Genomic DNA, 19,640 nt, shown 5'->3' on the forward strand with positions numbered 1-19,640 from the left:
ATCATTTAAAAATAATGTATTGCGTTATGCCAAAAGTCGTAGAACAAATGTTGTTACTTATGATGTTAGCTATCTTGTCCTGAGAGGTTGCTGGTGTTTTACAAGTAACCCTGTATAATTTATTGGGTTTTAGACATCGAGATATATGTTACATTCTATCTCGATGGTTTTAGACAAGGCGGGCGAAGCCGCGAAAGCTAGTAATTTATAATACTAAGTAGGTAGGTACCTCCTCATCCACGTATTTTCTGTGACCACAGGTAATAGTAGGTACCTATGTGACAACCTGTGACAAAGCGTTTATCCAGAGATACCCGCAAATACCACTATATTTTTATTAAAATTGGGATTGGTTCTGAAATAAAAAGAAACATAATATCAATAAAATTGTGATCAAAATAAGACAGCTAATACGTAAGTAATGCACGTAATATCACTCCTTTTGATGTACGCCAGTGTTAATAAAAATATTCAAATCAGATTTACCTTCGTCAAAATAAACATGCGTACATGTTGTACAAATATTTTCGGACAATTAAAAATTACGACAACAACGGCCAATAGTCGTTCATCTTCGAATACAGACAGACATTTTAATCATATTTTCCTCGTATTGTTTTATATTTCAGTATTGAATTCCGATAAAAACAATGAACACGTCAAAACAAGAGGCGCGAAGTGTAGTGTATGTACCAGTGAATATTAGTGAAGTTGTGATTGATATAGATAACGAAAATGGTAATGTATTTAATTTAAAATTTACCTACTGATTAAACATATCCACAAATTACTAAGTAATCCTTCAATGTTGTCTACATTGATTTTTACAGGCAAGTTACAGGTTATGTGTCACCATAATGATAAGAAAAATCGTGAAGTCGTTAATTTTTTGTAAAAATAATAAGTACCTAGGTAATGTTACATTCGTTTTACTATTCCCGGCAAAAATTATCATTTTTTTTTTTAATGGCAAGAAGATATGACTATTTGCCAGTGTCAAAATTATCATTTAATTTAGAATACATTCAGATTTATTTAATGTGTATTAAATCGTTACGTTTCGTTCTTCTTAATTTATAGGTATTAAATATTAATTAATGTTAAAAACCACTTTAAATCTAACCTGACAAAGTTTACTATGCTGTGGCGCTGTAGCTGACAGCTAGTTCGAAATTCGAAATTTAAAATAACAATTATTTTTAAAAACAACGTCACACACACGCAAGCATACTGCATTAAACCAGAACTTGTTTTGAGTAAACTTATTAGAAATACGAACATAATATGATAGGTATACAGTTCAATGTTGATTGTTGACCCTTGTACCACTATTATACAATTATAGCGTGTAGGAATACTTGAAATTACATTCAATAAGAATTCATGCTATGAGATAATAATGATAATGCATATTATCCACTTTGCAAGAACTATTGAATGCAGTCTGACTAAAATCTGTTTTATTTAAGTAGGTAATTACGTTATCTACTGTAAATCTAATTTCGGGCCGAACTGTGAAAATAAACACGTAAACAAGCACAGTATAAATATATTATGTACATATTAAGGTATAACAGAAAATGAAAGCTTTTCTTTTCTTACCTATTTCAGTTCTATATTGATTTCAGGTGTAAGGTGAAGTACCTACCTACAATCTACATACCTATAACTAGGTACTAACTTACTAAGTGCCCATGGTCATTTTTATAAAAGGTCTTCAGGCGCGTTGAGAGTAAAATTTCACGTCATGGCAATACCGTCACATCATGAAGTAAGGCGACGATTTTGGTATCTTTTTATCTTGCCAAAAAATTTTCACTTCTGACACGTGTGCACGCCCTTTTTCTTAATTTTCTGTTGTTTTTTTTTATTCCATTAGAATGTGAATTTTTGAAGTAATAGACATGAATATATACGATAGAATTTCCGTACTGTTTTCCAAAATATTTGAGATGAATAATATTGAAGGACCATTTAGAACACAGGGCTGTCAATTAATGTCGATTCGATAATAACTTGAATAAGTCTTAATTTTTTATACGGCGCTTTCAGCGAGTGGAGAAAAAAATTTTAATAGAAAATAGTTAGTACTTAGTAGTTACCATTACTTTTTTACTACTATTATAATAATAATTCATTCAAGTAACCAGGACTCATTTTGTTAGTACCTAACAATTAATAATTACTTAAAAATTTAAATCTTAGTAAAAATAATACAATTTATTTACTATTGCTTATTATTCGTAAGAATTCAAGAGAGCTTTAATTAAACGACCACAGGATATCAAAAGCATTTTACTATGGACCAAGGTTAGAAACACATATAAGGAAAACGTACCGTATTTATGATTTATTTTATATGAAACAGTTTGAATATAAACAAACCTCATTAACTTCGGGATTCTTTTAAAATGTACTAGCTGTTCCGCGCAGTTTCACCCCCTAGGCTCCACTCCTGTTGGTCATAGCGTGATAATATTATATAGCCTATAGCCTTCCTCGATAAATGAGCTATCTAACACCGAAAAAATTGAGTCGTTAAATTAAAAAAAACACTTGAATATTTAGATAGCTAAATTATACAAAAACCTGTTACCTGATACATATATTACGATATGCATGTTATGTAATATTCTTTTAATTTTTTTGCTTTTGACAACCCTAAACTATTATTTAACTCTACTTCTTGTTTGTGTGAAGAATCACACATTCATAAAATCACAACGAAACCTTATTCAGTTCTAGGCGGATTATAAGTTTTTGTATTTATTAATAGTTATAGTACCTTGAGCATGTAATATCATATTATACGCATCTTATTTTATTAAATGTAGGAAATATTTATTGGTTCAAAAAAGCCAAAAAGACATAATAATTCATCCTCCCTCACAACTCATTTGACATGGTGTGAATTTCATCCACCACAAGGAAAATATTTAAGGAATAATAAAAATACATATTAATACGTGTCATCAACGTATGCGTATCATACAAACCATTAAAAATTTAAAAAGAACCTTAATTTAAACATATTTAAATTAACAAAAATAAAATTCAAACCTTACTTTTTTAATTAATTTGGATTCAGGCTAAGGATTCAGGTAAAAGTGGTTCGAAATTGAAATCATGACAGCCACCTGTCACAGTTCACTAAAAAGTTATAACCATTTAATGCCTCGTTAAATAAATGTAAAATAATAAATATCATTATCACTGAATTATCCATTTAAGGTGCAAAATAACTGCATTAACCCTGACATTATTTGAGCTGGCAATCCTTGATCTCCTTGATATACTTTAGTGCTGCTAGTGGCTGCTAAGCTTGCACTAAAATCCATTTATTATGGACAATTTGCATTCATGTACCGTAGTACATGAGTTCGGATGCGGTTAACTTTAATGTTATCGATATTTGAGCATAACACTGATTGATATAGATATGTAGTGATAAAATGCTTTTACAAAAATTGAATTTATGCCAATGAAAATGCTGCCATCATGAAAAAAAACGGCTAATCTTCTGTTTGAAATTTAATAGCTGAACCACAGATACTATTATAATACTACTAGTAGGTATAGTATTATTTTATCGGTGATAATACTATACGGCAGAATTATTTCATGATGATTTGATGCAATTCTACGTACCTACCTACTTTAATGTGGGTTGACCTCTTCCAACGAAAGATCGTATAGGTAATTTAACTGTAGCAAACAAAAGGTGTCCTATAACTTATAGCCTTATAGGCTATAAGCTTTTGTTAGTGAAAACTCAACATTCATTACTCAGTGGCTTTATTGTGTGCACATTGCATTGTAAAGATTCATAATCGGACATCAACATAAAATATAAAAATGTTTAGCTTAGTATATAAACGTGATGTGTTGTGCGGTTTTTCTTTTTGCGGTCGGCGGACATATTAAAAACAACAATCCTAGAATATATAATAGATGCCTATATTATGTATCTAAGCATATTATGTACCTTTGTATTAAAGAAAATAAAAACAAGATAATAATTAACTTTATATAAATTTATTATTTAATACCATAATAATTGTACCTACTTTCACATTATACCTACTGTTTATTTAAATAATATACCGACTTTAAACTAAAATTTTATCGTTAATCCTTAATTATATTAAGATAAACATAATAGAACGTCTTAATTAAAGTTACACAGATAACATATCCGTTGGCCAATTGATTAAAAATTCGTTAAAAATATGATTATGAAATTTTTATCATTACTGAAATCAAAATAATGAAATGTTAACTGCAATGTTGACCATCGAGTTGCAGAAGGTAAGCGACAATAATAAGTTTGCGTGTTCTTGCAGTAATACGATCAATTATACGAATTTATTGCAAGTTAAAATTTGTGTAGTAAGTATTAAAATAACGAATGTGGAATTTGTATTTTTAATAAGTAAAAAAACGTCTTTGAACGATAACCACAGATAAATTGAAAAATAAACTGAACACAAATAATTAAAACACAAATAAAACTATCATAACCACAAATAATAAAATTTAATACTATGTTAATTATTACAATACAATATAATATAATTTCGTATTTAAGTATACAGTATGCAAAACATGTTAAAAGGTCTATTTGTTCCATAAACATGGTAAATAAATAATATGTGATCACACTAACTTGCTGATCTTATGAACAGATAGTGGAATCGTATATACATACTACCATACTAAAAATACCCATAAGCACCTTATTTAAAAATATCGCATGCTTTACAGAAAAATTTTAATTGCGTACATAATCCACCCTAATCTGAATATTTTTTTTAAACCACACAGCATACTTTTCAGTTTTATTTAACGTTCCACATAATAGAAGCGCCTTTCAAATAAATCATGCAAATGTTGATTTTCCACAGTTTTGATATAAGAAGTCTTAGAATAGATATTACAAAAGTTTGTATAATACATTGACTTACTAATTACTATGCATTTGTACTAGTAATAATACCACAATGGTATAATACTACAAGCTTAGTTGCATACACGTTGTTATTATTAATATTGATATGTTTTCGGTATAATATTATAGTAGGTACTTACTACTTATATTATACATACCGAATTATATAGTCAGTACATAGACGACCGTTAATCGATATGACGTCATACATACTCTTACATACTTGATCAATTTTTATTTCTTCGGACATTGAACTTCTATTGTATAAATTATAAAACATTGTTATCACTGTTAAATATCTTATTGATGTGAATAGCTTGCATTTTTATATCCAAAAAGTTCGGGAAAATAAGTATCTTCCGATAGTATATTCGAAAATTGATTTATATTTTATACTGAGTTTGGACACAGGAGTAAAAGAAAGTCACTTCCATACTTATTTTATAATTTTATATTCGTAAATTTTCAGCTTTAATTATTTATCACATTAAAATATAATAATTTTATTTGATAATAAATTAATTTTTAAAATACTACTCGTAAGGAACTGTGTAGAACACGGTTAATTTTGATTATTAAGTAAGTTGTCAGTGTTTATTGCTCTGAGGCATCTCTGAGGGGTCTAATAATTAAAATTACGTATTCTGTGGTTAGTGTCAGTGTCAGAGTAAAAGTCAAAAAATTGAAATCTTTCACACAATTTCTGATAGTCGATACTCGATAGATTTGGTAACATTCATTTACATTTTACATTGTAAAACTTGTTATCAAATGGCTGCTTTGATAATTTAATTAGTATTACGTTATTTCACTCTTTGATACAAGTAACTAAATAGTCGTTGTTCTCCCTCAGTGCGGCACGTATCGCATTCGTTCTTGTGAGATTTTCATCTGAAAACAAGAAAATAAAAATATTAAACCGGTCTTTCTAGTGTTGTTTCTTGTGATATTAAGGAATATTTATACCATTTAAAGTGATTGCTATATTAAAATGACTTTAGGTAAGCATTAAATTTCTATTTCATGGGAAATTTATTTTTAAATGATTGTTATTTTGTATCTATTCGGACAATACGTAAACTAGGTATCAGTTTTTTTCTGTTGCAGAGTTATTTAAAAGTAATATTGTTATTAAAGTGAAAGGAGATAATACAATTTTAAATTAAGCAAAAAAGTATTCGTTTTTGTAATGTTATGTAATGTTATTTTTGTAATGTTATATTTTTCATTGACTGTAAATGTATACCACTTGTCGACGAAGAGTAATAAAATGTAATTAATGTAGAATAATAAAATCTTTCTCACTTTTCCATACATTAGGAACAAATTTCAATTTATTTTATTTTAGATTAGACAATTATTATACTTACCCCGAAAACTTAAATTCAGATGAAGTCAGATTCAGTTATTCAGAATAATTTATTATCAATCCAATTAGACTTTTTTTCTACTCCTATTTAAAACTTTATATATAACTAGATATAATATGTTATTTCTTAAAAATAATTTATCCTGTAAAAACACTCAAATGAATTATAATGATTATCACAATAGATATTATATAATACTAGCGGTCCGCCCCGGCTTCGCACGTGGTACATATTTCGCAATAAAAAGTGGCCTATGTCCTTTCTCGGGTATCAAAATATCTCTATACCAAATTTCATGCAAATTGGTTCAATAGTTAGGGCGTGATTGAGTAACAGACAGACAGACAGAGTTACTTTCGCATTTATAATATTAGTATGGATTGTAATAATTACTAATAATTATATTATGTAAGAACATTGAAACTTTGTTTATCTGTTGATTAAATCGGCTATTGTCAGCCTTTACTAAACTTGCAATACAATCCATGAAAAATGATAATCTACTATACAAAAATAAGTCGGGTTTTTCTTCCTGACGCTATAACTCCAGAACGCACGAACCAATTTCCATGGTTTTGCATTCGTTGGAAAGGTCTCGGGCTCCGTGAGGTTTATAGCAAAGAAAAGGTGTCTCTGGTGGCGAAACGGAGTTCGCTCGGTTTGCTAGTAATTAAAAAAACACTTAAAATTACAATATCTTCACATAATACTCCATATTATGGAGTACAATTCCATTTCAAAATTACAAATCCTTAAATATTGATAGGATATTTAATTAAAAAAAATGTGTAGGTATATAATATACGGTTACAATTACAAAAATAACTGAAATACCTATGTTTCAATCAACTATTATCATATTATGCTCTTTCATTTCTTCTACTTATCAAAGTGTCATTAAGTTAACCTTTAAACATACTTTCACAATCATATTATTGTGTAAACATAATAATCATAATTTATAAATATTATTTTGCAATAAAAAAGTGTGCTGAGCACACATATCAGAAGTGAAACTTATTTGTCAAGATTCAAAGATACTAAAATTCCCTTACTCTATGATGGTATTGCCATGACGTGACCTTGAAATTTTACTCCCAACTAAAGAAGTTTCTCTTCAAAAACAATTTTTAACAATTTACCTACTTATATCTGAATGAGTATTTCTCAGTGGTTTTCCTTTACGTCAACAATTGAATGAGCGGTGTTGACAAAATGACATAATTGCAAATATAAATACATAATAATGTTACTTCTAATTTATAGAAAATAATACTCAGATTATCAAGTCTTATCCTACTAAGTAATATTATAAATGTGAAAGTTTGTGAGGATGGATGTATGTGTATCTATGTTTGTTACTTTTTCATGCTAATACTACTGAATCAATTACAATGAAATCTAGCACACATACAGAGGGTAACTTGGATTAACACATAGGATAGGTTTTATCCTGGAAATCCCACGAGAATGGAACGAAATGAAAATTGAAAACGCGGTCGAAGCTGCGGGCAAAAAGCTAGTAAGTTATCAGGAAGAGCTACAGAGCTAAGCACTTAACAACCAGAAAATTATAATAATAATAAGTCTTGAATTTTACCTTGTAATTTGTATAGTTACTATTATGTAACTCATTGTTACTGTATTATGAAGAAATAATAGATCAGGAAAAACAAGTCATATGTTGCCTTAATGATTATGAAACAGAATACTTATGTTAAAAATATTAAAATTTTATTTTTACAAAATTGGTAGAATTAATGGATATCCCAAAATAATGATGATTAATGACAACTCAATGTATAAAAAGTAACTTATTACAACTTATTTACCTTGATAAATTAAAATTATTTGTATATATGAACATATGTCCTTACTTATATCTCTAGTCTATTCTTAGTCTCAAGTCGCAATATACTTAATAAAGATGTATTATTTGCGCATGTTATTTTAAATAAATTGCAGTTACACTTCATGTGAATAAATGACACTGAATATGCATGTAAGAATACACTTTAGTTATAAATAGAGAGAGACACTATTATGATATTTAGACACAATTTCAAACTTTTTAGAAAATAGACCGTGATGAAAAATGTTTTTGTTCATTTCTGTTTTTACTTATAAACACTTACATACAAAAAATCTGTACTTTGAATAATTATGTCTTTAAATCATACAAAAACTATGTCCATATGTTAATAATTATGAAGAAATATCTAAAGTTTTTAGTTGCCATTTAGCAATTTATAAAGATTACATATTACATATTATATATAATTAATTGAATTATTTCTTGTTAATTAATTTACTGTTTTATCTGTTACAGGTACAATAACCAACTCCAAGCCAAAACCAGTGAATATTAGTGAGGTAAATAAATATTTAAATAGATTTTTTCTACAATATTATCTATTATCTCTTCTTCTCTTCTTCTTCTATCTCTTTCCTTTATTCGACTACAAATCTTTAAAAAAAAAAAAAAGGCGGGTTGCACTCCGGGAGTGCCGGCAGAAGTGAAAACTTGATTATTAACATTCAGCATGTTTGATATTTTGGAACGGTATCCGTCTTACGCATGGAATATAATGGGCTGGGCATGGGCTTAAAAAAAACCCGTCTTCAGTACATACTATCTCGATGCCCGTCTTACGCTTTTTCGATCAGGCCACGTGTCCTGACGCGAGTTTAAGATTTTATACCCAACGCCGCTAAAGAAGTTTTCACTTCAAAAATCTCTAAACCTATAACATCATAGTTTTTGTAAAGGATAAAAAAATGTGTATCCGGTATATTAAATGAGCTGATTGTATGCTAAGATAATGTTAATAGCTTAGAACGTTAGGCACAATAACAGCCTTAGAACATTTTGCATGCACTCTAGAGAACTTAAAATATGTATTATGGAAAAATTGCCTTGAAATTTTTGCGTTTAGCCTTTATTTGGATGATAATTAAAAAAATTATATTATAGTTCTAACTAAGTATGTGCGCTTTGTGCATATCCTGCAATCCTTTGAATGTTGTAAAAATATGAATTATGTAATGTATTTATTTTTAATAACAATGTTATTTTTCTTACATTTAAGGCGGTAGAAAAAGCGCGGGATGCTTTCAACCGTGGAGTTACGAAACCGATAGAATGGAGGAGGAAACAATTGAAGGCGTTAGCAAGGATGTACAAAGAGAATTACAACGCGATGGTGGATGCGCTACAGAAGGACCTTAGGAGGAGCAAAACAGAGGCCGTACTCTTGGAAGTCGAATACCTCATCAATGATTTGAACAACACGCTGCACTACCTGGATGAGTGGGCGAAACCGGAAAGAGTAAGTTCATTTAATCTATGTATTTTAATCTATTGACGATTGAAAATATTGATGAAGATACACAAACATATATACAGACGAATATAATCTCGCTAAACCTGCTTATTTTTTAGTCGGATAACCAAGATTCTATGTTTGAGATTTGACCTTTTCGCTACAGTAGTAGATACTACATATGTATGTGTGTGTGTGTGTGTAACTGCATAATGCATTATTATGAAAACAACGACATGTACCATCGCGATACGAAATGTACGATAAGACGACCCACTATCAACATACCTATATACAATATACATGTCATATTATTCATGAACTCTACTAAGGGTCATACTGGGCACTGGCATTGCGCTTTTAATAGCGATAAATATTTCAAAATACGTCTAAAACTTTGGTAATGTTATTGTATTCAGAGATATGGTTCTGTAACTGACCGAGCTGTTAGGTCAGACAATACGATACTATCTCATGTTATTGCAAACAAAAGAAAGGGACAGTGGTACTATTTACTAATCAAATAAAATTACTGGACGATTCCATGATTGCGCATCGTATGAGTGCCTCTGCACCTATAGGGTAAACTCACCTAATTATGTGACTCACTTAATTCGGAGATACAACGTTTGGACTCTTTTACAGCGTTATAGGAGTAAAATCCAATACATTAAAATTAACCCTATAGTATGGTAATAAAGCTTCTTTTCGTGTACAAATTTTTGTTAAAATCGTGCGGGTGAGATAGTAACAATCACGGAATTTGTCACTGCGCCCGCCATGTTTGACGTTTCACCGGTAGCGTGCAACTGTGCTGTCATTATTTAATTAATTTTAAATAGAAAAGGTGAGTGTAAGTTCATGATACTTTGACAATTAATTGTTAAAAACATATTCTTGTTGATACCGATAAAGGTTTTAGTAATTTTTCATTTGTTTTTGCATAATACCTTATTTCCTGGGTTCAAAAAGTTAACGATTTTCAAGATTGCAACTCAAAACAGTGTCACCGAATTAACCAAGCAAATTTTTATTATTTTCAATTCGTGTATAAATAATTGTTTTTAGTACGTATACGTTAGTCGTTTAAGTCAGAAAATATTTATTTTTACTCAGGTTTAAAAGTAGGATCGCTTTCAAGCATTTTTAAAAAAGTCCGTAATTTTTTTTATCACATAATTAAGTGAGTCATTTTTTTTTATTTTAGACAGCATGGAGGAAGACAAAAATAAAAATAGAAAATATAATGAAACAACGCTGACATCCGCAATTCAAAATATTCTGCAGTCAAAAATGAGTCTGTACACTGTTCACACAAACAATTATAAAGTCCAATATTAATTTTTTATGGTTCCCCTCTTTTGATAATTTCTCATTGATAAATAAATACACAATTATTACTTTCAATATGTTTATATTTTTTATTAATTGTATTTTTTTTTTACTTTTGTGTTAAAAAATAATAAATACTCACTTAATTCGGTTATAACAGAATTAGAGAAGTACTATCACCGAATTATGGTGATTGTCACAGAATTAGACAAGTCATCGCGGTTTGATTAAGCTCATTTTACGCTGAGTTAATTCATATGTGTTAAGATTACACTTGCTCCATTTGATAAATAGAAGATTGATTAATGTTCCTATTAAAAATAAAAATAAAATTTATAAAGTTTAACCTGTTTTTTTTTTCATATTCTGTTTTGTCACAGAATTAGATGAGTTGACCCTACATTCACATTTTAAAAGGACATTAGTGCTCTTGAAACTGTAGAATTAAAAACTAAAGCAATAGAACGTTTGGTCTTAGCACTGATGCATTTCACATCTGTTTTAGTATTTTATTGAGTCGTTTTTGACCGAAATTCCCAAAAACGATTTGTGTCTGGTTTATAAGACGTGTCTAATATCTATTATTACACGAAATACAAATTTTATACCCTTTTTTACGTAAATTGCGCGGACGGAAGAGTATGTAATTACACACAAATAGCTTATAAATAGCCTTTAGAGCTATAAAACAAAAACACATTATATACACATTACCATGCTGCATGCACTTTACAGAAATAAAAATCAGATGTTTTGCGCGAAGTGACAGTAGTACCCACCTCAACGCTTCGCTTATGAGGCGTGCAATATATACTTACTGAATTTATTACCTACATACTCTTTTGTTTGTGATTATGGTTGAACTGGGGACCTTTAGTACTTTTCAATCAACAACAATATCAAGGTATACAAGTATTAGGAACTACCATTTGTTTTACAATTATCTCCGCTTTTCCTAATTGACTTGTGACGAAGTTATATTGTTGTAATTAACAAGTTAATATGATTCGAAGAAACTGGCCTTATGAAATATTACGACGCAAAAACGCACACACGCCATCTCACGTTTTTAGTGTAAATTATATAAAAAATGTTCTTTAGGCAGAAACAAGCGAAAAAGATATAAAAAAATTGGTCGATGTTCATATTATTATCGTTACGTACCTACTTAATCACTATCAATAATGTATTTTTAGTTTTAAAGTACTTACATACATACTATCAATGACTGTCTATTGTTTTTAAATCTTCTTATATATAAAAATGAATCGCAAAATGTGTTGGTAAGCGCATAACTCGAGAACGGCTGAACCGATTTCGATAATTCTTTTTTAGGGTTCCGTAGCCAAAATGGCAAAAACGGAACCCTTATAGTTTCGTCATGTCCGTCTGTCCGTCTGTCCGTCTGTCCGTCTGTCACAGCCGATTTACTCGGAAACTATAAGTACTACAGTGATGAAATTTGATGGGAATATGTGTTGTATGAACCGCTACAAAAATATGACACTAAATAGTAAAAAAAAGAATTGGGGGTGGGGCCCCCCATACATGTAACTGAGGGATGAAATTTTTTTTTTCGATGTACATACCCGTGTGGGGTATCAATGGAAAGGTCTTTTAAAATGATATAAAGTTTTCTAAAAAACATTTTTCTTAAAGTGAACGGTTTTTGAGATATCAGCTCTCAAAGTCGTAAAAAGTATGTCCCCCCCCCTCTATTTTTATAACTACGGGGTATAAAATTCTAAAAAAAATAGAGGTGATGCATGCTAATTAACTCTTTCAACGATTTTTGGTTTGATCAAAGTATCTCTTATAGTTTTTGAGATAGGTTGATTTAACTGTAATTTATTATATTTGCTGCTACGGAACCCTTTGTGCGCGAGCCCGACTCGCACTTGGCCGGTTTTATTTATTATATTCCTTGAAGTACGAGGATGGTTTTTATGTAGAGAAAACGTAAATATGTACCACGGGCGAAGCCGGGGCGGACCGCTAGTGTTCAATAAAAATAAATTGTATTTTTTACACGATGTGATGCCGCTAATGACACTACCTAGTAGAAAAAAAAAGTCGCTTCCCGCTGTCTATTCTATGTGTGGTTTAGATCTTTAAAACTACGGAATTTGATGCAGTTTTATTTAGATAGACATAGTGATTAAAGGTTTATATCACAGATTACTTAATAGTTACTACGTAAGTTTATGCAAGCGTAGTATATTTACTATTAGCGTTGCACCTATGCGAAGCGCAGGTGATATAAATAAAACAGAAACAGCCTATTCTCATAAACCATAATGTCCTTACTAATTCCGCTACTATTTTAATATCTTGTTACGCGTTAACTCGTTTACCTTGGTGTAAAATATTATAATTACAATATCTTCATAGGTAATATTAGATGTCGGAATTCAATGCTGAGATTACGTGATTCTACAAAAAATTGTACGTTAAAATTTACATATAACTATTACATTCTGAATATAAGATTTATGGCGTCTTCTACGACTTCATGTTTAACACTTAAATATTTTTAACAATCATTTTAAACTTGATGGTTCCAATTCCAAAGATACTGATACTGAGAGGATACATTAAGGACATACTTTTCTATAAGTATAGCTATTTCGTGTTTGTAGGTACCTTTTTTGGCTATTTTTTACATGGACTGGCTATGTACAATGCACTGTTACCGGCCAATCATTATTTTTATTCTAAAATGAATTTATTAAAAAAAATAATTATTGCCCAGTCCAAATGAATTCGAAATGCTGATGCGAACACCGATTCGCTTCCAACCTATCAATAATTAATAATTAATTAATGTGCGATTAATACAGACAGACTAATATTATGTTATGCTGTTTTATATTGTTGTATCTATTCTAAGAAAACTTTTGCTACATTAAAATATGTCTACTTTGTATGTACTACTATGTGTACTTTGATCGTGTTATCAGTATAATTATTAATTAACGTATGTGTAGATAAAACAATTGAAATCAAAATACCTAATTGTTTGTTAGAAACACGTCATAATAATGGTTTAATTCAATTGTTTAATTAATTTGTTCCTTTTCATTTTGGATAAATACAGTTCAATGTTAATGCGTTTTAATTAGCTTGACATTTGAATTATTTTATCTACCTACCTTCTTAATATGTTATTCAGAATATCACTACATAGTATAAAACAAAGTCGCTTTCTCTGTCCCTATGTCCCTTTGTACGCTTAAATCTTTAAAACTACGCAACGGATTTTGATGCGGTTTTTTTAATAGATAGAGTTATTCAAGAGGAAGGTTTTAGTATATAATTTATTAGGTTTAGACAAAGCGGGCGAAGCCGCTGGCGGTAAGCTAGTTTATGAATAAATCACTAGTTACCCGAAAAACATTACCCTGCTTCTAGCGATGCCGGTTAATTAAAAAAAATACTTACCATTTAGTTAATATACTTAAGTCACGTAAAAGAAATATTACTTGTTTCAACTGAGTACATACCTTAATCGGTTGTATCAAAAAAATTACCATTTCAATATTAAACAGATTGTGTAATACGTTATAACTTCTACGAAAGTAGTCATAATTTTTAAGCTATTGCATAGCTTCTATCGCGGGCCTTGAGCGCGGGGACCGAATCCAGAAATTTAGTAACGAAAAACCTCACGCTCCCCACTCCGACGGGCGCGGAGGTGTGGCTTGAAGGTATAGCATGCAATAGCTTTACCGCGGCAGTCCCCGAGTGCCACACGTCTTTTTTTTAAAGTTTTATTGATTAATGTTTCATCATCAAAATTTCATCATTTTAAAACAACCATGCCCTGTGTTTCAATTTCATAAACACACTGTAAAAACACTACAATAATAATTGACGCTATATTGACTTAGCGTTTTGGTTTAAACTTTAAAGTCCAAAAATCGACCTCAGTTCATGATTTTTTTCCAAAAAACCTGATTGTAAAATGAACAAATTAAAACAACCATGCCCTTTATCATAGGTATTTGAAACTTTATATACGATATGTACATTAAGAATCTAAGAAGAAAAACGGTTATAACTAGAGTTAATTTTCGGTATTAAAAGGGAGTTCTACCCGATTCAGGCCTTAATATGTAATAGAGAATTTGCATTGAACAAAGGGTGAGTGACCTGTAGAATTTAAGGTGATATAAAGATGTAAACATGTACCTATAAACCCAATCTACCTACAATTTACCGTATTATCTGCATATTGATTAACCTTGACACTGAGTTACACGGGTGCCTTATCAAAAATGAATAAACACAACAAAAAAAGATATTATGTAAATATTATTAACTTAATTAATCACTAGACTGAGAAAAATAAAAAATACAGTGCATTTGCTACAGTGGAGAAATAACTTAATTTTTTTTTTTTTTCAATCAAAATAGAAATTTTTCAAAAAGTTATGGCCCATGGCCTTGTTTCCAATGAAAATTTGACAAGGAAGGAGCATTTCATTATTAGGTACCTCAAATTGCATTGAATTTGTGTCATGAATTAATTAGGCACTTCAAATATAGAAACTACATATATTGGAGAAAATAATATTATGTTGGACCTGTCTTAATCTAAACAAATTATTTTCTAAAAAACCACGCTATCCATTTGTGAAAACGGAATGAAAATTAATAAAGTAATTTTTGAGATTATCGCGAACAGACAGACAGACGCGATAGACGCCTTTGTTTTATTATTTATAATATGTAGTGTAACACCTTATAGCCTTTACTTGATAATATGTTGGCAAACAAATAACAGAATTAAAAATAATGAACCAACTAAATATTCTAAATACTAAATGCTTTATGTATAATATGTAATGCGCAAGAGTGAACCGTGCGATGACCTCTGTTGGTGGAATGTCAACCCCAATTTGAATACTTGTTATAAATAAATATTTGTATTTGAAGAATAATTAAATATCGTACTGCAATGAATCGTTTCATAGAGTTACATTAATCAGTGCATTATTGAGAATCGAACGTCTTAGGTACAGGGTACGGAAGGCTAATTACTATTACTGTAATTAAAAGGAAATCTAAAATAAAAGATATCAAACTATTAAACTTATGTTAAATGCATCCGCCCTTACGCTTTACCGACACAATTTATAAACCGCACCACTACTACTACAAACTATTTTTAAAACGCACTTCTTCAAATGACGTATCTACTTGTAATTGTCCAAACACCAAAAAATTGATCAAAAGACAAGTATATTCTATATTTTATTTCTTCAACGATGTGGTGATACACAACGATACCTAAGATCTGATTCTCATCATTGCATTTGAGCCATATAAGTAACATATACATGTACATATTATTTACTATTTACCGTACCTTCGACTTCAAAAAAACCCTAAAAAACCTTTAGGCGATCATTTTGTAAAGAGCTCTGCTCATATGTGTTTTAACCTCCCCAACAGCCACCGAAGACGTTCGTCAACGTACTCGACGATGTGGTCATATACAACGACCCGTACGGTCTGGTGCTTATCATCGGAGCATGGAACTACCCTTTGCAACTGCTGCTGCTCCCCATGGCTGGGGCCATAGCCGCTGGTAATGCTGTGATCGTGAAGCCGAGTGAACTTGCTGTGGCCTCAGCCAGATTCGTGGCGGAGACACTACCTAAATATTTGGACAGTGTGAGTGCTTTACTACTTGTGTTTTTTTGGCAGTTCTAGTAGAATAAATAAATATCTTTTTAAGGTAAAACTTGAAAATCATAATCATTAGAAAAAAAGGGTTCTACTAAATAGTCATTCAATGCTTTTTCCATTATGCATCGAACAAAAAATCCTTAGACATTTCGTAATGCGCTAACAAACACCAAATTCTCATCTAGGACGCAATAATAACAATAGAGGGAGGGCCAGAAGAAACAACGGAACTGTTAAAGCACAGGTTTGACTACATCTTCTACACGGGAGGCACGAATGTTGGCAGGATTGTCTACAGCGCGGCTACTAAGAACCTTACACCGGTCACATTGGAGCTGGGAGGCAAGAGGTGAGTTAAAGACATACACACAGACAAACACACATAAAATATAAACTTTTCCATATTTCTAATAATGGAACGAAAGGTCTTGTGTCGGAATGATGAAACTTCCTTGGTTTAAAGTTCTTGTTACATAGTACAAAGTTTTATTTATTTTCACTTTTTGTGTAGTATTAACAATGAGCACTACAAATGAATAATTGTGTGTGTGTGTGTACTATAAATCTGTACGCATCTTAAAGGTGAACGTACGTTTATTGAAAGTGAAACCAATAGAATTCTAAAGAAGGAATACAATGAATTGACGTTGTATTGTCTTGTCCAGTGCATTATATACGTAAATGGAAAATTATAATGTGCATGCAAGTCATTCTTTACCAACAATGCAGAGTGTTAACGGTTAGGTTTGAAGGTCGAATGTGGACAATTTTATACTATACTTATAAGTGATCTAAAATAATATTATATCGACTCTTTGTCGATATAATATTATTAATAACATGTTTCTTTAAATCGATTTATTACAATATTATGTTTTGTATTATATGTAGAAAAACATAATTATTATCTCGTTCCCAACGTTAAAACTATTAACAGTATACATTCAAATAAAATTACAAACAAGAATATATTTATGAATATTATTTAATTACCCAACTGTTAACTTATACGTCACTACAACCATTCTGATGATAACAACGGCATATTATAAGTAAAAATCAGTCCAGAAGTTTGGGCTGTAGAGCTTGCCAAAGAAATATACATAGATACATCGAAAAACATTACTCTCCTTTCGCAGTCGTGTAAAAATTATCCTTTAATTCCAGCCCCACTTACATAGACAACACAGTGGACATGGAGGTGACAACCAAAAGAATACTATGGGGCAAATTCATCAACGTGGGCCAGACGTGCATCGCACCGGATTATATACTCTGTTCCAAGGAGGTACAGGACAAATTCGTGGAGCAAGCCAAGAAGATACTGAAGGAATGGTACGGGGAGGATCCGCAGAAGTCGCCCGATCTATGCCGTATTATTAATGATAGGCATTTTAGGTGAGTTTTTACTGACATTTTTCTTATATTTACTATTTAGGCAAGAATTCCCTACTAAAAAAAGAGCGTGTGTGCCGAGATTGTGAGCTTGTGTGTCAGAAGTGAAACTTCTTTGGTATTGCCATGACGGGACCTTAAAATTTTACTCTGAAGGCGCCTAAAGAAGTTTCATTTCAATAAAAAGCACAAAAGCGAAAGGAAATTTACTGAGAATTCGCTGTCTGCTTGTCTGTCTGTTTTATATTTGCCAGTGTTAGATGAGTTCTTAAGAAATAGGACTGGTTTGTGTTCTTATTGTTATTTATGTTTTGCCTTTTTAAACTAACATTATATTATGCAATCAAAATAGTTTTTCAACGAAGCACTTAGCGAAACTTCCATTTAATACACTATCATAAAATTATCATATTATAATAGTATAATGATATTTCTAATAGCATTAAAACGGTGCTATAATATATCAAATGGTAGGAGTAATTATTGTGTAATTGTCTCCACTCTGTTTATTGGAATCGTGTTGTGACTAAAGCCTATAAGTGTTTTAGGACGATTTTCTATAGGTACCTACATCGTATCCATCTTAATATGTATATATAAATCTCGTGTCACAATGTTTGTCCTCAATGGACTCCTAAACCACTTAACCGATTATAATAAAATTCGCACACCATGTGCAGTTCGATCAAACTTGAGAGATAGGATAGGTTTTATCCCGGAAATCCCACGGGAAAGGGAGCTATTTCTCTGAAAACGCGGGCGAAGCCGCGGGCGGAAAGCTAGTAAATTAATATGTATTGGTATGCCTTTTTTATCTTTTAAATTTTTTTGTGTAACTATGCATTATCCAAATTCCCGGATTCTCTTGCGTGGCTAAAAACAAGGACGAGTATTTGTATTTGTCTAACGAGCTATATTTCGACAGTGTTTAGATAACTATTTTTTTAAACTGTCTGTTTAGATTTTGATACAATAAAAGATATCTAATGATTTCCTTAAATGTAAGGGCCATCCACACGTCTGCCGAACAACGTGACAAACAACGAACGTAACGTAAATACATCTCTTTTCTTCGAGATTCGAGATTCGATTATATGGCCTATAATTAAAAATTGTGTCGTAATGATCCTGCTATTGTCAAGTCGGTTTTAAATAATGCATAATCACTGTACTTTGTACCGTAGTGACTAGTAATCTTTCGTTGTAAGAGCAATTACAGAAAAAAAACCATAATGATTACTATGGTGACGTTTTATACCTACTGAGTTTGCGCTAATCGGTCTCTCCTGTATAATAATTAATATTGCTGTTTAATATTTATACTCCTGGTTAAAAGTTAATTAATATAATTGTGTTATTTCTACTTGGTTTTCAGAAATGTCATTTGTTTGACTCTCATTGTCTTGACACTCACGTGGCTAAAATGTAATGCCGCAAAAAACTTTACTATTGTTTTTTTATTTTCTTGATTGTTTCTCATTTTATAATTATTCATTACTTACACTTATTAACATTTTAAGTACCTATGTTAATACTAATGGGTATTTACGGAATGAAAACAGCGCAAAAATATCGGAA

General features: G+C 30.8%; 1 protein-coding gene across 4 annotated transcripts in view; it reads left to right on the forward strand.

Annotated features, from left to right (window-relative positions):
• Aldh-III (Aldehyde dehydrogenase type III) overlaps window positions 1-19,640 on the forward strand; it is a 38,940-nt gene that overhangs the window by 10,401 nt on the left and 8,899 nt on the right. For 3 of the 4 annotated variants that reach the window (XM_090110660.1, XM_090110661.1, XM_090110662.1), the window contains exons 2-6: window positions 8,648-8,691; window positions 9,408-9,647; window positions 16,431-16,652; window positions 16,853-17,016; window positions 17,835-18,065. In XM_090110660.1, the coding sequence (XP_089966786.1) occupies window positions 8,648-8,691; window positions 9,408-9,647; window positions 16,431-16,652; window positions 16,853-17,016; window positions 17,835-18,065 (901 nt within the window). Of the gene's footprint in view, window positions 1-5,743; window positions 5,950-8,647; window positions 8,692-9,407; window positions 9,648-16,430; window positions 16,653-16,852; window positions 17,017-17,834; window positions 18,066-19,640 lie in introns of those variants that run through there. The other variant, XM_090110663.1, reaches the window with a different exon arrangement.

The sequence above is a fragment of the Colias eurytheme genome, chromosome 16 (genome assembly GCF_061535395.1).
Source record: "Colias eurytheme isolate Ceu_HAF_F1 chromosome 16, ilColEury1 Martin Lab GWU primary, whole genome shotgun sequence".
NCBI lineage: Eukaryota > Metazoa > Arthropoda > Insecta > Lepidoptera > Pieridae > Colias > Colias eurytheme.